We start from the raw sequence: 19,724 nt of genomic DNA, 5'->3' as shown, positions 1-19,724 counted from the left end.
TACTCTATCAAACTACCCTATTCATTCCTTACATTTTAACTAAGCACTGATTGATTGACTTTAACAAAAGAACAAGAGTTTTTCCACTGTCCTGCCCAATTGTAATTAAATCTAACTTTCAGTTTGAGTCTGCTGTGAGCAATCCCAGCAACGATTTCACGAGGAACAATTAAAAGGCTACAGCTGTGTGATGCAGATAGCTGGAGATTGGATTTAACATTATTGAACGTCCATTAAATTCAATCAGTGAATCTGAGAGCTGTGTGAAGGTGTTTATCTTTCATTTCACAAGATCAGTTTCTGTTTACATGAAAAACCCGGCAGAACTTTAATTTTCTTAACTACAAACTTTGAATAAAACCTTCAAAGTCAGTACAGGGTTACTGTTTATTAGCCATGAAGTTGGATAGTATAATGAATGGGTTCTGGATAGGGATGGGAACGATTAATCGAATATTCTAAATTATTCAGGTTTTCGAATATGAGAATATATATATATATTTTTTTGGGAGGGGTGCCTAAGTTGATTACATATTATCAAATGGAATAATTCAATGTATACGACAGTGCCATAGCTAAATGTGTTAGGTCCAAAGGTGTGTTTTGCTCCGCTCACCGGTCCCTCACAGCGGGCAGAGCTGCAGGTGATGATCTCTCTCTCACATCCGGTTATACTTCACTCACGTTTATGTCCAAATCCATCAGATCTAGCTAGTTCTAGCTAATGATATGGCTGCTGCCCCTCCCTACACGCAGATCACGCAGACTCAAACCTCATCTTCTGCCCAAATTCCAGCTGAGAGGGTCTTCTCTACAGCTGGCCTGATTGTGAATCGCCTCTGCACCCGCCTCTCCGCTGAGTAGACATGCTCATATTCTTAAACAAGAATGAGTATTGAATAGCTGCATTCTGTGCATAGGCCCTGTTACAGGTTGTTGATCTCTGTTGTGATAGGGTTACGTTACCCTAACCCGTTATGTTGTTCGTGTATGATCCCTCTTTCATTTAAAAACCAAGTTATGTTTTAAGCATGAAAGCTGTAGGCCTATAGCTGTCAACTGTTCAAACTGTGATCACCAGTTCAATACATTTGACTTTGGTTTCTATACTTATTTGAACATGTATTTATTTATTTTTCAAAATTAATTATTTATTTATTTTTGTCAACATTTTTCCCACATTTTTTTTTTTTTTTTTATAGGATATGTACATTTCGGTTAATCGGTTAACCGTTTCTTTGGGGGACGAATATTCGAATATACATTTGCTTTCAAATTCCCATCCCTAGTTCTGGATGCACTCTCTAGGGTTTAGGGTTAGCACTCTAATCCTATAATATTGGAGGGTATATAATCTGTACATATGCGTAGGTATGTATTTTTAAACATAAAATTGTATTTAAGTCAGGGTTTTTTACACATTTTTAGCATGTTATAAAAAGGTGAAGAACGTAGATTGAAATAGAAAAGATTGAATAAAAGTTAAAAGGAACTAAAAGTACTTGATGAACCAAAATCTTAAGAAAGACTTACTCATAGCTACAGTATTCCATACACCTTTTGACCTGATAAATAATATAATATAACTAACAACATCTTCTCAAATCCAGATTAAATTGTAAGGATAAATAACCAGCAACCAAATCCAACAAAAAATAGGACAAAACAGTCAATTATATTCCTCAGTGACTCTTTTTATTGTGTTGGTTAGAAACAACAGCTCACAAACAACCAGTTATAATTGGTTTCTGCCTTCTTTATCATATCAGATAGCAGTGCTGCTATCCAGCCAGCATGAGTCTGCAGTCTCTTCAGTAACGTGTCCTTAAGGAAGTCATGAAATACTCAGTAATCCTTAATGTCGTCTGCACAAAAACTGAGTTGTAGTTCCTTCGACATCAGTTGACATCAGGATAACAAGCAGAGGCACAGCTGCAGCTTCATGGCTGATTGGGCTGTAGGCAGAATATATACAAGTGTTTTGAACACAGAGAGAGAGAGAGAGCTGAATGTTCCGCCCTGTGTGATTCTGGTTTTGGTTTGTCAGCTCCTCTGTGCAACGAGGTGCCCATATCAACAACATCATTTCATTTAGACAAATAGGGTGAAGCTACAGCTCCCTGGTTACTGACGCTGGGATGTTCTCCTTTGTTGCAGCCTTACGTGATTAGGCTGATAAGACAGGCGGGTTTTCACATTAAATTATTGCCTGTGGCTGCTCAATTAAAAGAGAAATCCTTCTGTCTGAAACCAGAGCCCAGTCTGCTCTGATTGGCTAGCTGGTCTGCTCTGCTGTGATTGGTCAACCGCCTAGAGATGTGTCGAAAATGTCCCGCTGGCATATCAGGTACAATGTGTTGGAGCGCTAGCCAATAGAAGCAGGAGTTTTACTGATGTCACTATGTTAAGGAAGTCAAATCGAGGCATTTACATGCAACAAAACCTAGGGCTGTGCGATTATGGCAAAAATCATAATCACGATTATTTTGGTCAATAATTGATATCACGATTATTAAATACGATTATTCATGACTTTGAAAACATCCATTTATTGAACTTTTAAATACAAATAATAATTTGAACAGTATCTTTTTAACTGTTGATTTCCCTGAACGTATAATTAAACTGAAAAACCAATACAAAAATAAATAAAATAAATGATACATTTATATCTACATTTAAATAAATAATATCAAAATAATAAATACCAATAAACAAGATCAACAAATATTTTGGAGCGCACTTCAACAAGCTACTAAACATATATAAATATGATAAATACAAATACATTTGATCAAATATGTTGCAGTGCACTGTCACAACCTAGCAAAGCAAAATAATTGTTTTTTTCCCGATTATGTTGTTTTCGTAATTGTGGCAGGCCAAAATCGTAATTGCGATTAAAATACGATTAATTGCACAGCCCTAACAAAACCTATATAAAACACACTAAAATGCATAATAGGGCCTCTTCAAAACGGATGCCTTACATGTATGCAATACTTTACTGTACACCTAGCAACACTGGACTGCCTGTAATGCTGGAACACACTGTACATTATGAAATAGAAAAAAATCCAGGGACACGGAAGAAAAATGAATCAGAGGAACATCTAACTTACTGTAAGGCACAAATAAGCAAGGTAGGCATTTGTGGAGAATGAGCCTTATTGATTGGACATAAACCACCACGCAGTGAACCCATTGGTCTTAAAGGAGGAATGCTGAGTCATGCAGTTGTCAAGCAGTCAGCCACTCAGGGTGACGACAGGTCAGAGGGCTGTGTGGATAAATAGATATCTGGGTAATAGTCCGCATTACCCGAGTGAGTTATAACGACCTATTTTCAAGTTCCTATCAGCGCATCCTCCGTTTCTACTATAATCCATCTAATGGAGTCAGTCCAAGGTCAGGGATTTCCCAATGTGATTTAAAACAAGCTGAAGTGCTGTTTTTGTTCAATTAATAGAGATGGGTTTTTATCTTAAAACACATTTTGCACAAACAACTTATTTCTTGGCTTGACTAATGGCAGCCAAAAACGATGGTGTCTCCATGGCAATGTAAGAAACTGGAGCGAGTATGAGGCTTTCATTTTTATTTTCCACTTCCAGTATCTCAACATTTAAAATGTCTAAGCCACACAGGATATATTTAGTTTACACAAGCTGTCGTCTATAATACAAGTGTTGCAGTTATTCTCCTATAACTATTTATATTTTCCTGTGCGGTTTCCTGTCGCTCTTTGCCGTTATATAGTGGCCTAAATACACCCTCAGGGATGAGTTTCATCTTATCTTAATGGAAAGACAGACCAGAGGCTGGGTGAAGTCATAGTGAGCCCTGCTGTTGTTTGGATGTCCTTTAGCTAGAGGGAAGGACGGAGCGATAAACACAGAAATGGAGAGAGGCCGTGAAGGAGAGAGGAGTAAACAGACCTGCCAAGTGGAGAAAGAGCCAAGATGGGCATGGTATTGGGCTAAATAAAAGAAAGAGCAAGTAAGAGCTGAAAGAAAGAAAGACTAAATAACCAGCCATCAACCCACTTGGATAATATGATTATAAATAATGTCAAGGCATCTCACAGCATTCTCTAAATTGGTGCCAAAAAAGTGTCTCAAAATGCAGACGATACATTCCTGTTGCCGTGCTAATTTAGAAAGACGTTTACTGCATAGCTGGCGAGCCTTAAACAGTCAAGTTTAATTAGCTTGGAAACAATTATTTAAAACAGTTGCGCTGTGTGAATATTTTGTAATTCAGCAAAACTATTCAAGTGGTGCTCACTGCAGAGCCATAACCACCTCTAGCTCCGCCTCTCTTGAGCTCTAGCTCCGCCTCTCTGGGCTTCTAGTGACGCTGACAAAACGGCGGACAGGGAATGACGTTGCCTTAGGGTTAGGGTTACGGTTAGGGTTAGGGAATAAAAAAGAGCTAACGTAACATAGTGTGAAGCCCAAGTATAGCCACAAAGACGTCAAATGCTAGTAAACGTTAATTTGGCTAATTCTTGCCATTCTTAATCTTATTAGAATACTGTCCGTATCTTGCACACTCATGCAAAGTTCAGTTTACTGACATTACGTTGATTCTTTGAATTATTTCTGACTCCTCAACGTGTGTCAGCTTTGTGTATCTTCCTGCCAACGAGCAAGACGAACGTCACTACCTCCAGAGAGGCGGAGCTACAGCTCCAGAGAGGCGGAGCTAGAGCTCCAGAGAGGGGGAGCTAGAGCTCCAGAGAGGGGGAGCTAGAGGTTATGGCTCTGCAGTGAGCACCCTCTCAAACCATTTACCATTCCTATCACAGGGCATTTTATTACACAATGTGTTGGAAGTATTTTGTGTTTTACTCGCATTTTAGGTCCCATTGACATCAAAAGTGTATTTTACGAGAGAGACCTTCAGAATGGAAGATTGCATTAAATACATAATTACAACTACTGCATTGTATGGATGTATTTATATATACAGTCCCCTCCAAAACTATTGGAACAGCGAGGCCAATTGCTTTATTTTTGCTGTACACTGAAAAAAATTAGGTTTGACATCAAAAGAGACAAAAGGTCAGTATTTCAGCTTTTAATTCCAGGTATTTAGATCTGTTAAACAACTGAGAAGATAGCACCTTTTGTTTAAACCCACCAATTGTTCAAGTGAGTGAACTGTATAGTATAGTATTTCTAATATATAGTTGTTTTTTATGGCAGCAAAGCCTACTCTAGCTGTCTAATAAACCTATAAAATGCATCACCTTAAAATGTAATGTATTAGAAAGGTCAACAGTTAAGTTGTAAACAGTGGAAAGTAGTAAACACATTCAGTAAACTGTGACGAGTAGATCCTGCTGAGCAGATTAATGACTTGTTCCACCTTGCTCAGCAGATGCTAACGTTAAAGCCACTGTTTGTAGCTATAGGTGTTCCTGAGTCTTATAACCCCTCTGAATAGAGCTCTTGATAATGATACAAAAAGGGGTCTTTCTCTGACTCTCCCATCACGAAAAACCAATAGTAGACTGGTCCCTGGTGAGCATACTGCTGGCAGGAAAAGAAGAGAAAGTCGAAACAGACTTTAGCATCCACGATACTGATGTGAGCCGTAGAAATCGTCTGCCAGAAAGATTTGTTTTCTAGTTGTGTGGGCTGCTGTCAAGTTTGCCAGTCTAGACTTTGCAGTGGCTTTGGTCAAAATCGTTATTTCTTTTATGGCTGACTCACATATTCACCCACTGAAGGTATTGAGTGTGAATACCTGTACATACTTAGAGGGTTTTATAAATCTAGAGGTCAACATTACAGTAAGACCTTGCTATCTGATGGACAGACATAGTGCGCTCCTTGGATGAAATAAACATGTATTGGTTGGATGTAAAAATTAATGAGGCGAGGATAGGAGAGAGCTGGCCCAAAGTTGTCATTAATGATGAATTACATATGAGTTTTTCTGCCGACCATATGCAGCCGTATGCAAATTGCTGCTTCCTTGCATTTCCCCCTTCATGTAGGCTGTTTTGTCGTCTTCTAATACGGCTTGAATCGTTAGATAAATCAGAAATATGCAAGCAAGATATGAGCGAATAATGAAAAATGTATCAGAAGCTTATTAAATAAAACTCATCCCAACATGCTGTTTTTAGTTCGTAATGTGTTTTAGATATTTTTCTAGAAATCTAGTGGTAACAGAATAGGCAAGGCAAGGCAAGGCAAGTTTATTTATATAGCACCTTTCAACACAAGGCAATTCAAAGTGCTTTACAAAAAATGAAAGACATTCAGAAAATGGCATTTAAAATCAGTCATTAAAAAGCAAAGATAATCAAATAAACATTAAAAATAGTAAATCGTTGCCAATTAAATAGCATTTTTACACTGCTAAAAACATTGTAGAAGCTTTATTTTAGCACTAAATCAGATTCGTGGATTGGTCAAAAGTATGCAGAATTAAGCAATGGTCAAACAATCTTCTGCTTCCGATTCAACGTATCTACAAACACAACTCTGTGCAGCCGCTGTCGCCCACAAGCTCCTGTCTTTCAATACGGCCACCAGAAGGACTGTTACATCACCTGAAAGCCTTCACATTTCAACAATCCTGTGCAGAGCGACCACACAGCCGGTCCATTAAGAAAAAATCCTTTTGTTTGAACAAGCTGAAACCTCACCGAGCTGAGACTGATTCCTCCCCCTCTGCTGAAAAGCCATGAACACAAAGTAAGGAGGGAGAGGAGGAAGAGGAGCAGACAGGTGTTAAAACACCTGAGGGCTCCTGTTGGAGGAATACAAATGACAGGATCAGCTTCTTGTGTCTTCCTGTTTGTCTGACTCCATATAAACCTGAAACTGCTTAACGACCAGAAGGGGTTTGACAGGGCAGTCTTTTTAGCACTAACTATTTTTATTTAATGTAGTTAAAATAAAAAGGTCAGGGACGCACATAAAGAGACAGTGTCTACTAAAGTTATGCATCACTGGTTCAACATAAAGCGGCGCTATTATGGTTTTTGGGGTTTAACTGTAGTGTGTTATATAGGTTGTATGCATGTAAATGGTCTGCAAAGGCTAAAATCCCAAAGATCAGGGGGTTTCTCTCCCACACACACACTCTTTCCTCCTCCCCCCCCCCCCCCCTGCCTGAAACACCTCCATTGGACTTCTTTGTTTATCACTATGCAACACTCTATAGGCTAGCTCTCCAACACATTGTACGTGATAAGAGCGAGACATGTCTTATCGGTTGACCAATCACAACAGAGCCGGCCAGCTAACCAATCAGAACAGACTGGGTTTCAGACAGAGGGTGAAAGAAATTCTAAGAAATGTTGGATTTACGTCACTAGTTTGTAATATTGTGACACAATAAATGTAATGTCATGCCCTGAAAGACCTGCTTTAATAGTCGTCACTCGGTGAACCATTGAGTCTGGTTTCATTACGGCTCTTACAGTCTGTGGAGTACAATCCCACCACACCACGCTGGAATGAGTTCTCAGGTCAGACCTCTCATAAAAAGGTAATAATAAAAACACACTGGCTGTGTTTACAGACAAACCTCCATCATACTGGAGGTGGAAGACAAACTGACTGGCTCTCAGGAGACTTTACACAAAGACAAAAGAAGAATATTTGTCTGATAAATCAGCCACACATATCAGCCAATCGAGCATCGGCGTTGCTCTTTAATTTAACTGCACAACAGCAATAGCATAGACAACAATGTCATCAATGCATGCGCTCCGTTGTCAAGGTTGAATTAACAACTGGTAGCACAGAAATCAACGCTAATGTTTGTTTTCTTCCACTAAAGTGCTATGGGCGTTCCTAATCAGGGAAGGATACATCAAGTCCTAATCAAGAAATAAACGTGAGTGTCTGCAGTATTGGTTCCAAAAGTTATTTTTTCTGCCAACCTTGACAAAAACCCTGGAGTTTGCAATAACAAAAAAAGCAGCTGCATTTAAAAAAAAGGCATAATTGTAGGGGTTTTTAAGTGGCCAGAATAGTAAGGGTGCTAGGCATAAACGTAGCAAAAGTTATCAAACTAATTATTCTGAATGAAGCCTCTGTTTTGCCTGTTATTTCAACTAAGAGGAAACGTCACAGATGTAGCTTCTGGCTGTCCGAAGGCTAAGAAGACATTCAAGGTCAAACATTAAGAATGACTCATCAAATCACACACACACACACCTCGCTAATCTGCAGGCCACTGTGTGTATCTGTGAGCATCCGAGCATGTGGGTAAATCAACAGGCATGTCAGCAGTGTTTTATTCAGACTGGAGAGTGCTTGAAGCCAGTGTGCACCTCCCTTTCACCCATATTTTTCTCACTGTCTGTGTAAGTGTGTCTGTACGTACGTGTGTGTAGTGTACGTGTAAGTGTGTGGGCGTATCTTAATGAAATCTGACAGTGAATTGTGACAATCAGCGATGGAACATCCTGCAGAGGTTAATAAGCTGTACTCCTGCAGCAGTGGCAGTACCATTCACACACACACACACACACCCTCCTCTGTGTTTTCATTCTCCTGAAATTATATTCAGAGATAACAAAGTTTGAATTCATGGCCCTGTACTCCGAGCTGCTGTGAGGGCCAATCTTTACAGTTCGTCACCTCCAGAAAAGAATCGCTCCACTCGGCACTTCCTGTTTTCTGTGATACATAACAGCTTATAATGGGATGTCACTCTGCATGTTTTGTCGTCTCTCTCACACTACACCTTTTACACACACACACACACACACACACATACTTGTCCGACGGTACATGCCAGGTGTCTCTGTGAAAAATAAATCATTTTCAATACACAGGAAGTGACATCTCAACAGCTAAATTCCAGTAACTGCTTCTAATCGGTGACTTGGGAGTATGCTTAGAATGTGCGTTTCTTTCAGATATTATCAAGGTTTTAATCACCCAGGCTTCCCTTTGTTGTCTTCATTTAGCCGAGCAATTGTTCTAACAGATGTTGAGCTGATACGAATTACTATGACTGATAATACTAACAGCCGCAACTGTAGTAGGGGTGTTTTCTACTCTGCCAGAAGAACAAGTCACAACACATGTTCTGAATACTCGATTGTTTCATTTGATTGACAGATTTGTCAGGAAATTCTGCATTTGAATTAGAAAACATACATATTAATATTATACTTTTTAAACCAGTATAGCTTTGCTTTTGAATGAGCAGTAGGAAGGGTTTATCCCTAACAGCCCTACTCTATTCCCAAGTCTGGAATCATGTTGTTCGGACCATCTGCTCTCTCACCCTGCCCCAGCTACACAGATCACTGCACTACCACCCCTGGATTATGGCATCAACACACACACACACACATATGCCTGCATCTTGGCTTTAATGTTGCGGCCAAGAGATGACAGCACATTTGTTTATGTTTTCAGCAGCGATTTCCGCCATTACACAGACGCAATGAGCCAAAATTGTCATATTCTCCCATTATTTGAAGAACTGATTCCCCAGTGTGCTGCACAAAATCATTAGAATTGTTAGAAATGCAGAAATGTTCAAAAGGCAGGCAGGAGGATATTAGTAGGTGTTGTTGTTAAGAAATATTATTTTAAACAGGCTATTCGTCAACATGATTACTTGCAAACACACTCACACAAACACACACTAGTATTTCCCCATCTCTGTCTCTTTCAATCGCTTCGTCTAGAAATACATGGAGATCTCAGAGGTCTATTTCTGACTCACTCTGACACTACAGTCACTCAGGCATGGCTGATGATACACACACACACACACACACACACATGAACAGACATACACACCAGGCTAGGTAATACTTTTTTATGGCATTCCCCTGGAGATGCAAAATGATACTCTGCAAACGCTCTGACCAACAACCAGAAACTTCAGATTCACTGAGGACAGAATTTTAAATCAGGCTCAGCGATATAAAATTCCTCGGCCCACTTCTTACATGCCATTGCCCTGAATTATGATTTATATAAAACTTGTTGCCATAGCAGCAAAACCCCCTTCATTGCCTCCTTTTTGTCAGAGGCACTACATTAAATTAAAAAAGGAAAAACCGTCTGAGAGTGTAACTTATGAAATACGGTTTTCCAAAAAATGATGACGGTTGCTGAGCCTGAACTCTACAAAGGGGCGGAAAGCAGCTTTATGGGATTACAAATTACTGCAAGAAGCCTTGAATAACAGCAGCAGCAAACAAGTCTTGCATCACCAATCGTGAAGTTCAATGCCACAGGAGAACAGCAGACATCGACTGATTTACTGACGATGTAAGTCCATGTAAAAGTGTCTATAGAGCTGAGTCAAAGATTAACTGAGAACTCTCTTGAAAGTGGCCCAATTATGCTATTATGGGTTTGCCTTTTCGGTAGTGTGTTATATAGGTTATTGTGCATGTCAATGGTCTGCAAAGGCTAAAATCTCTGTGTTCCCTCCAGAGGGAGTTTCTCTCCCACACACTCCCCCCCTCCTGAAACACTTCCATTGGACTCCTTTGTTTACTTATGGAACATAGTGACATCAATATGTACAAATGGGGCTACTATTGGCTAGCGCTCCAACACATTGTACGTAATTAGCAAAGGGGAGGGAATTCTCCAAGCGGTTGACCAATCATAGCAGAGCCGGCCAGCTAACCAATCAGAGCAGACTAGGCTCTGGTTTCAGACAGAGGGTGAAAAGAGGTGCAGCAGCACAGGCAGTATGAGAAAAATAAAGAGCTTTTTGAACATTAAAGCATGGAGACATGTAGAGACACTACATACTGATATACACCTGAACATCAGCAGGAGAGGACTCTTTAAAGTAGAGACACTACATACTGATATACACCTGAACATCAGCAGGAGAGGACTCTTTAAAGTAGAGACACTACATACTGATATACACCTGAACATCAGCAGGAGAGGACTCTTTAAAGTAGAGGCACTACATACTGATATACACCTGAACATCAGCAGGAGATGACTCTTTAAAGTAGAGACACTACATACTGATATACACCTGAACATCAGCAGGAGAGGACTCTTTAAAGTAGAGACACTACATACTGATATACACCTGAACATCAGCAGGAGAGGACTCTTTAAAGTAGAGACACTACATACTGATATACACCTGAACATCAGCAGGAGATGACTCTTTAAAGTAGAGACACTACATACTGATATACACCTGAACATCAGCAGGAGAGAACTCTTTAAAGTAGAGACACTACATACTGATATACACCTGAACATCAGCAGGAGATGACTCTTTAAAGTAGAGACACTACATACTGATATACAGCTGAACATCAGCAGGAGAGGACTCTTTAAAGTAGAGACACTACATACTGATATACACCTGCACATCAGCAGGAGAGGACTCTTTAAAGTGGAGACACTACATACTGATATACACCTGGACATCAGCTGGAGAGAACTCTTTAAAGTAGAGACACTACATACTGATATACACCTGAACATCAGCAGGAGAGGACTCTTTAAAGTAGAGACACTACATACTGATATACAGCTGAAAATATGCAAAATAGGTCTTATTTAAAAGGGTTAGGGTACAAGAGTACATCATCAATATAAATCAGCGTCCAGTCAAACAGACAAGAAAAAGAAATTCAGAATATAAGAGTGTCAAAATTCAAAAGGAGGCTAATCTTGATCAATCGGAATAAAATGCAAAGTGAGAACACAAAAAGACACTCAGGATTAAAGTAGGCCAGTCAGTCAGTATGAGATAAGAAATGTAGATGCCGCAATCACTCTCCAGTGAGCCTCATCTTTCATTCAGCATGTCATGTGTCAGAGAGCTGCTCACACAGATTTCAAGGTTGCTATTTATTCCTGAATGCGGCTCTGGCCCACGGAGATCAGCGGTCAGTGTGAGCAGATGGCCCCACGCTATCGGCCCATTCTGCTGTGGATTAATACAACAAGGCACGGGAGATACGAGGCTCAGATGTGACGCCTGTGGGAGTGTGTGTGAATCATGTGACTTGACATGTTAAAATAATGCTCTATTGTTTGATTTGGTAGCAGGAAATACTGCTCACCTCAGCTTCGAATTGATTCTGATGTCATAATCAAGGAAATACTGAGAGAACGAGGACTGTAATCACGATGCTTGAAATTCTTCATCTTGCTTTGTGATGGATTATTCAATTATTTATTTGATGTACTACACAGCTGCACTTAAGTAATCTGTGATGCACTCATCCAATTGCCACAGCAAATGTCCCTAAATCTGAGTCTGAAACAAGGCTCTCTACACGGCTTTATAACGCTGTATGATGATGTTTTACATTTCACGATGTAATGCATGTAATCCTTTGCAGAGGCCCACAAAAGCTTATGCATGCTTGGCCTGTCCTTTCAAGGTATGACCTGAAATGTGGAAGAACTTAATTGTGCATTAATATTGCATACTTAACACAGCCGGTGAGGTAATGTTCTTGCATTATTTCCCAAAGGGGATTTTATTTTGTAACCTTTTTTGGGGTGTTGTTGCTTGGCATTGCAAAGTGACCTTTCGGAAACATGCAGGTCTGAATAACTCTACATATCCAAGTGAAAATGTGGCAAAAACACAATTATTTTACCATGGAGGTAAAGTCATTTAAAATGTGTGTGTTTTGTAGACATATTTACTTTTCAAATGAATTCAAGCCGATGTTAACAAAGCAATTCTTACTGTGTTTATACTGGATTCTGCAAAATAAATTAAATACATGCAACTGTTTGAGGACTATTTTGATTCCTAATTTATTACAAAAAATCTCAATAAGAATTTCAGGCATAGGAATCACAAAAAACTACAAACTTGGAAATAACAAATCATAGTCGGCTACATAATTAAAAAGGCTCAAGGCCATCGGGGCATGACTGTTTAAAACAGTATTGGTACAAATGGTTTTGCATAATATGCTTACTTAAAAAAGTAAAAATACCTTTACATTGACAATAACAAATGATGTTGTATGCATCCAGGTGTGGATATACAGGATGCCATGGTGTGGAGAATAAGCTAACAACGTTAAAAAAAAGGTGTTTCCCTATTTCAATGTGACTCAAAAGAGCCTACACTGCACTAAACCTCGGCACACACCTAGTCAGAGGCTGCTGAATTATGAATTTTTTTTTTTCAGCCTCCACTTCTTCAGCAACAAAGAGAAATACCGAGAGCACACATCTTATATTGGTGTCAGTAGCAAGTCCTTGGAGAGTGTAACCGAGTTGAGGTATCAGTAGCAAAGAGAAGGCCTCTCCATAAAAGCCACCTGGAAGCCTGTGTGAGCCCGAGGCCCGTCAGACCCATACAGCTCCACCATAATAACAAACTGGAACCGTAAACAAGCTTTGACCCGGGGTGAATGTGGTGGAAAGGCTGTGTTAGAAGTTTGAACCCTGTCATTTTGGAAAGTGAGAGATGAAAGCACCGCTCCTCGGGGCAAAAAAACATTTGAAATGCCCTTGAAAGCACACAGGTACAGACGGCGTACATCCCCATCAGCTGAGCCAAAGCAAATGAAATGTTTAACTGAGATTATTCCAGTTAATGAGCTCCTGAATCTACTATATAAACAGTACACGTGTTCCTAGAACTGCATGCTGTATGAATAAATATTTAAGAGTATTGTACATCAAAAGGCACACATTTCTTATTCCACACACATTCACTCTGGCATAACAACAGGGGAATTGCAAGGCATATCATAAAATATTCCGAATAAGCAAACAAGGAGGGAGTAAAGGGAATTGTATGAATGCAACAGCATAATCAAATGCCCAGTTATCAGCAAGCCTGAGTCTTATGTTCAATCTATGTCTCATTTCCTAGTATGCTTGTCATCATGAAGGATCAAAGTTTGGAGAAAGTGCCTTATTTAGCTGCATAATTATGTATAAGCCCCCAGAACCACATTAACAAGTAAAACAAAATGCCAGCACACTCTGCGCTGCTACAGGTGATTAATGACTGATCTGATTGTTGTCGTGGCTAATGACCCGATATTGATGGATGCAGCATTTGAAACAAACCGGGTTTGCCTTCAGGCAGCTCATGCCTCCAAAGCATGTATTTTTACAAGTGGAAACAGGAATGTGCGCCAAACTCCGTAGAGAATGTTACCCATTTAAGGTATCTTTGCTTTTTTACTTTAATCCATGCATTTGTAATATCAATTAATACATTTTTGCAATTAAATGGAAGCTTCTTGTTGATTCGGCGTTCAATTAAATACCAAGCAGCATGTTTTTTAATAAAAAAATCCAACTTTAATCAAGTGTTCAGCTCTTATTTCCCACACTAAATACAGCATTAGTGAGCAGTGTGGAAGCGTGAATCAATTGTGAAAGTGAATCATTTCAATATGGAAAATAAATGCTTTTGGGGTTTAATGAAGGCCGAAAGTACAAAAATACATTTGAAATGTAGGCTTAATAGAATGTATTGTTATACCCATTAGGGAACTCTTACCAATAGGAGATAAAACACTAAATTGGCAAAAATTCCTAAGGGAGTTTGGTGCTCCATTCTCACACCAGAACGGTAGTTAAAGGGTCTAAACCTGAGGGGTGATACACTACTGAGGCCTCATTCAACACTCCTTACCTTTGTTAGCTGTGCTATTTTCTTGCTCATCTTCAGGTGCAGGTCTTGGGTATATTCCATGGCGATGCCAGTCTGAAACGACATGCTGGTTCCCGTGGATGAACTAAATTTCCCCTGACCGGCAGGGCAGTAATACTGCTGCCAACCCGACCCAGTCGCCATCTTCACGATGATGCTTTCTGATAAGAGATATATGGACTGCAATATTAAACTGCACGGCTCTCAGTAGAAACCAGTGGAGAGCTCTGGAGCAAGTGTGCGTTTTTTTCCGGCAACACTTTGAAAAAAAAATCAAATATATGAAGCCTTTTTAGCCCACAAAGTGTTAAAATTAGGATTCATTTTTGCTTGCATCCGGATAATAATACACCAAAAGGTGATTTTTCAGGTTTTTAAGCCTCAGAAACGTTTGCTACTACCATCTTGTCCGTGGACAAAAAGCGTCCGTTTGCAGCGGTCCTGTCTGCTGTCACCTGCCGGGATGTGGAGCTTGTTTTCGGGGCAGCTGACTGACAGGCTCCCGGTCGGTCACCTTGATGCTGGATGTTTTTTCTATCCGTTAAGAGTGATTCCTCCTCGCTGCATTCCGGCTACATTGACGGAGAGTGTGTAGAGATTTGAGGTGTGTGTATATGTGTGTGTAGGGCTGGCTTCTCTGTTGCCATGGATCACCTCAACAGTTTATGCTGCATTCACGTAGGATGGGAGCAGCGCTGCCTTCAGGTGGTGTGGGAAAAATCAAAACATTGACGTGTGAGCGATCCTGCGAATGTGGTGAAAGCGAAGTGTGACGTTCAAGGGGCGGGGGTTGGCTGCAAATATTGGGATTATAATTTAAATAACAATTAGGGGGAAATTAACTAATATGCGGGGTCATATCTACGTCAATGTATTGATTAAATATACGTATAAAAAAAATACCACATTGTTAACAAGCAATGTCATACACTGAACTGTCAGTCTATCGTTACTTTTAAATGTGAAAAGTGAAAAAAACTATAATATAATAGTGTTTAATCTCATATATAACGGTTGATTTTGATATTTGTGGTAAGTGTTATGAAAAAAGATGACAGGAGAGAATAATATAGGATCAGAAGTTGATTTGTAAATATGGAAATATACATTAAATATTTGTTCTGAACCTTGCCAACAATGTCTGGACTTGATTTAATATAGTTATGCATACATTATTTATGTTATCATGTTTTTAATTTATTAACCCGTAATATCTTCCATTACAAACAGTGAAATAAGAAAAAAAGAAAACACAATTAGGCATTATTGTGTACATTTTTTTTCTTTTAAATAGATTTTTGACCCCTGGCAGGTCAACCCCCAATGTTGATGGACTACATGACATTGCATTTCTTCAAATAAAAGCCCCTATGAAGGTTGAGAGAACATGCAAACTCTCACCTATATACATAATTAGTTTGAGTCATCTGGATTTAATTTGTTTAATGATGTGGATTTACAACCATTAATTTGTGTTTATAAATCACATCACTTTCACCATCGATGTGCTGTGACAACAACAATTCAACAAGTGAAATACCAGTTACATAATAGATTAAGAAAATAAATACAAAATACATACATACAATGAAAACACAGGTTTCAATATGATTATAAAACATTGTTGTCGTTTTTACATATTTTTGATTTGTCTGCAACTTTACCCGACACACTTTATATTTAATAGTTTGTCTGTTGAAAAGCCTGACAGGAAAAAAAAGTAAAAGTTCTGGTGTCAATTTAAATTGTAGAACCAAGACGGTATTGAGATCATGAATGACTTATCCCCAGGGGCTCACTTCTCAGAGATACCATTTCTATTATCCCCTCCTTTATAGGCATGTCACGGTTGTCCTGGCTGTCGAATTGTAAAGTCTGGGTAGTAAGCTTTTAAAAAATGAAACAGGGGAAGTTCGATTTTTACACCTAATAGTGCTGTCATGTTCGGTTATTTTCCCCGAGTTGACAAGCTATTTTTTTCTTATATCACAGCTAAAATGTTGATATTGAAAGCTTTTTTCATGCCTAATTGCCTGGCAATCTTTCAGGAGCGTATGTATTCCTGAGAGCCTTGATTATGCAATTCCATGCTGGTTAGGAACTGATTAATTGTATTTAATCAGTTCATAATATTTAGAGGACATTTCTTCTTTCTTCGTTTTTCCAAATGTATTACACCTGAAACCAAGAGCTTTAGCCTTTTAAAAACATTAATATTCAATTTATTTTGCAAGATCTAAAGGTCTTAATATGCTGTTACTGTGATTGGGCACTGCAGAGTGTATCTTTATTTAAAAGTATTGTTTTCTCTAATCCCAGACATGATAAAAGTGTATTTACCTGCCTCAAATTTGGCTGCATTGTTAGCATGTCCGGCTAACCACCATACTCATAATGATAGGTTGTATGCTAGCCAAGGTTTAATCCTTTAAAATTATATCATGTAGGCAGCTATCAAGAGCATAATGTTATACGATAAAGCATAACTGTATATTCAACCCAGTCTCACGGCATTTCGTGTTATAGTCACGAAATGTATTTAATCTATTGATTCATGTTCACCAACACGATTTTTGCATTTTTTTCGTGTCACACAGAACGATTTTAAAAGCAATGTATTTCTATTGGTAGTGTGTTTCGTGCCTGCACCACGTCTTTTTGTCCAGTCGGGTCTTGGAATACCAGAAGCTGTGTGGTTCATAAAAACATTTTCTTACTCAATATCTTATCCTAAGCCTAACCCTAACCCTAACCTTTTTATTTTAAATTGTATAATGTCGGAGTTTTTTTGCCGTCCGCGAGGAAAAGAAATGGGGCTCAGAGCCTCAGAATACTGAAATCTGTATTTAAAAAAAAAAAAATGTCCTTCTAATTTGTTATTATTTGGTGCAAGCACGAAACATACTACCAATAGAAATACATTGCTTCTAAAATCGTTCTGTGTCAGAATACTGAAATCTGTATTTTTTTTTATCTCTTTTTCCTTCAAATTTGAAAAAAGTGTTGGTGAACACAAATCAATAGATTAATTTCGTGACTATAACACGAAATGCCGTGAGACTGGGTTGGTATATTATATATATTTTTTCGGATGTAACTATAGCATTTAAACTAAAGCCAGTGTTTTCAACCAGCTCACAAAGCTAATGCTAACCAAATTAGCTGGCTTACTGCTACTAGATGTTATTTCAGCCCACTGTTTCAAAAATGACTTAACAATTTGAGTAGTGAATCTGCTCTGGTTTAAAAAAATAAATAACTAAGGGGCTCAGTAAAAGGTTAATTTCTTTTTAAAGATTCACAATGTGAGAAGTACAAGTATACACAGTGCACACATTTCATCATGATCACTGTTCAGTGAGGCTTTGTGGGTCAATAACTCTTTAAACCTTTAATAGACAGAGAAAATTAAAAGTGTTATGTGTTTAGGTATTGGAGGAAGCATTGGTAAGTATTCATAGAGTGCATGTATTATGTGGTAAAATAATAAAACAGCCTGAAGGTCCATCAATAGGGGGATTAAGCTCCCAGGTGCTGAAATGATTCATTACAGCGTACAAGGTTATCACACTGGCTCAGTTGTTGGTTTATATGCAGATACCCACGGCCGTAGCAGGGAGCATCAATGAGCTCAGACAAATCCCTGCATCTACAATCATTTACCACCAAGACCTACAAAGCCCCAGCTTATACACAGAATAAAACATTCAGGGACAAAGAGAAGTACAAGCCGATGACTGACAAGATGTTATCTGGTCAGCAGGATACACTTCTGTAAAATCATCTTAGAGCTAAGACTCCTTTTGTACGTTAGCTCTTTCTTATAGCCATGCTAGCAACCGACTTTGGATTTCTTTCAATGAAAAATAGTTTTAGATATTTGTTGATGAAGATGGAAGATTTTAAGTCATTTTGTAAATCCTCTGACTTTTCATAATTTAAAAGCATTACTGCCTCATGGGACCGCTATCACTTTTCCCTTCGGCAAGGAAGTGGATAATTGTATTTCTTCAAATGTCTTAGATTTGTCTCTGCAGAGATGGAACTGAGAAGTGCTTAGCTTAGCTTAGCTTAGTTTAGCATAAAGACTAGCTCTGTCCAATTTTCAGAAACAACCTCAACGCTTCTGAAGCTAACACAGTTTCCCCAAAATAACAATTAACGTTTAAATGCATATAAAGCAGAATCTGTTTAGAGAGATAACTGCACTCATGGTGTAATTCTTACTAGTTTGTACATCACATCAAAAGGGTTACGAAAGTTGATCACCCATAAGGCTTAATTTGAGAAATGAGTCTGAATTATAGGGATGTTTGGTCCCATAGGCCGGGCTATTAAACTGCATTTGTATCAGTATTCTTCTGTTAACTGAGGCTGTTATATAGGGAAAACAACCATTATTTACTGAGCCCAGGCCACTTTCCTTTGGCTTTATGTGTATGGCATTGAGGTGGAGTGCCAGGGGACCTTTATTCCTCTCCTCATATCAGCAAATCAATAAAACTAAGATACACTCGAAGAGGGCCGGGATCCTTGGCGTTCTTTCTCGGTTTTGCAACAAATTCATCTTAAGCGACAGGAACAGAATAACATCAGCCTCATGTCACTTTGTTTATTAAATCCTGTGTTTGGACACAACATCGTATTACAGTAAGTGACCATGTACTGTAAATACTGGACACTCTGTCACCAGCAATAAGGCTTATTTACTGAGGGATACATAATTACAAAAAAGGTGGTTTAATTGCAATTACCTAAAAATACATTATCTCGCTACGATGTGATTTTGACACACACACACACACACACACACACACACACACACACACACACACACACACACACACACACACACACACACACACACACACACACACACACACACACACACACACACACACACACACACACACACACACACACACACACACACACACACACACACACACACACACACACACGCAGAGTGGCAGTGTTTCCCCTGAGCCACAGGTCTGCACCCCGCACCAGGAAAGAGTCGCCTACCAGGCCCTGCAGCAGCTGTGTTCATCAGGAGAAACAGCTGCTGCAGGCGGTGGTTGGAGGGAAATGGAACGGAA

At 39.1% G+C, this 19,724-nt stretch overlaps 1 protein-coding gene across 1 annotated transcript in view; it reads right to left on the bottom strand.

Moving 5' to 3' along the window:
- Positions 1-15,240, bottom strand: part of LOC117487633 (protein FAM184A-like) — a 181,859-nt gene extending 166,619 nt beyond the window's left edge. The window contains 1 exon segment of the mRNA XM_034136266.1: positions 14,608-15,240. Within this exon segment, the coding sequence (XP_033992157.1) occupies positions 14,608-14,769 (162 nt within the window). The 5' untranslated portion in view covers positions 14,770-15,240.
- Between the last annotated feature and the right edge of the window lie 4,484 nt (positions 15,241-19,724).

Source organism: Trematomus bernacchii, unplaced genomic scaffold (genome assembly GCF_902827165.1).
Source record: "Trematomus bernacchii unplaced genomic scaffold, fTreBer1.1, whole genome shotgun sequence".
Lineage (NCBI taxonomy): Eukaryota > Metazoa > Chordata > Actinopteri > Perciformes > Nototheniidae > Trematomus > Trematomus bernacchii.
The sequence above is the reverse complement of the archived record's forward strand: the minus strand, read 5'-3'. Positions and strand labels throughout refer to the sequence as shown.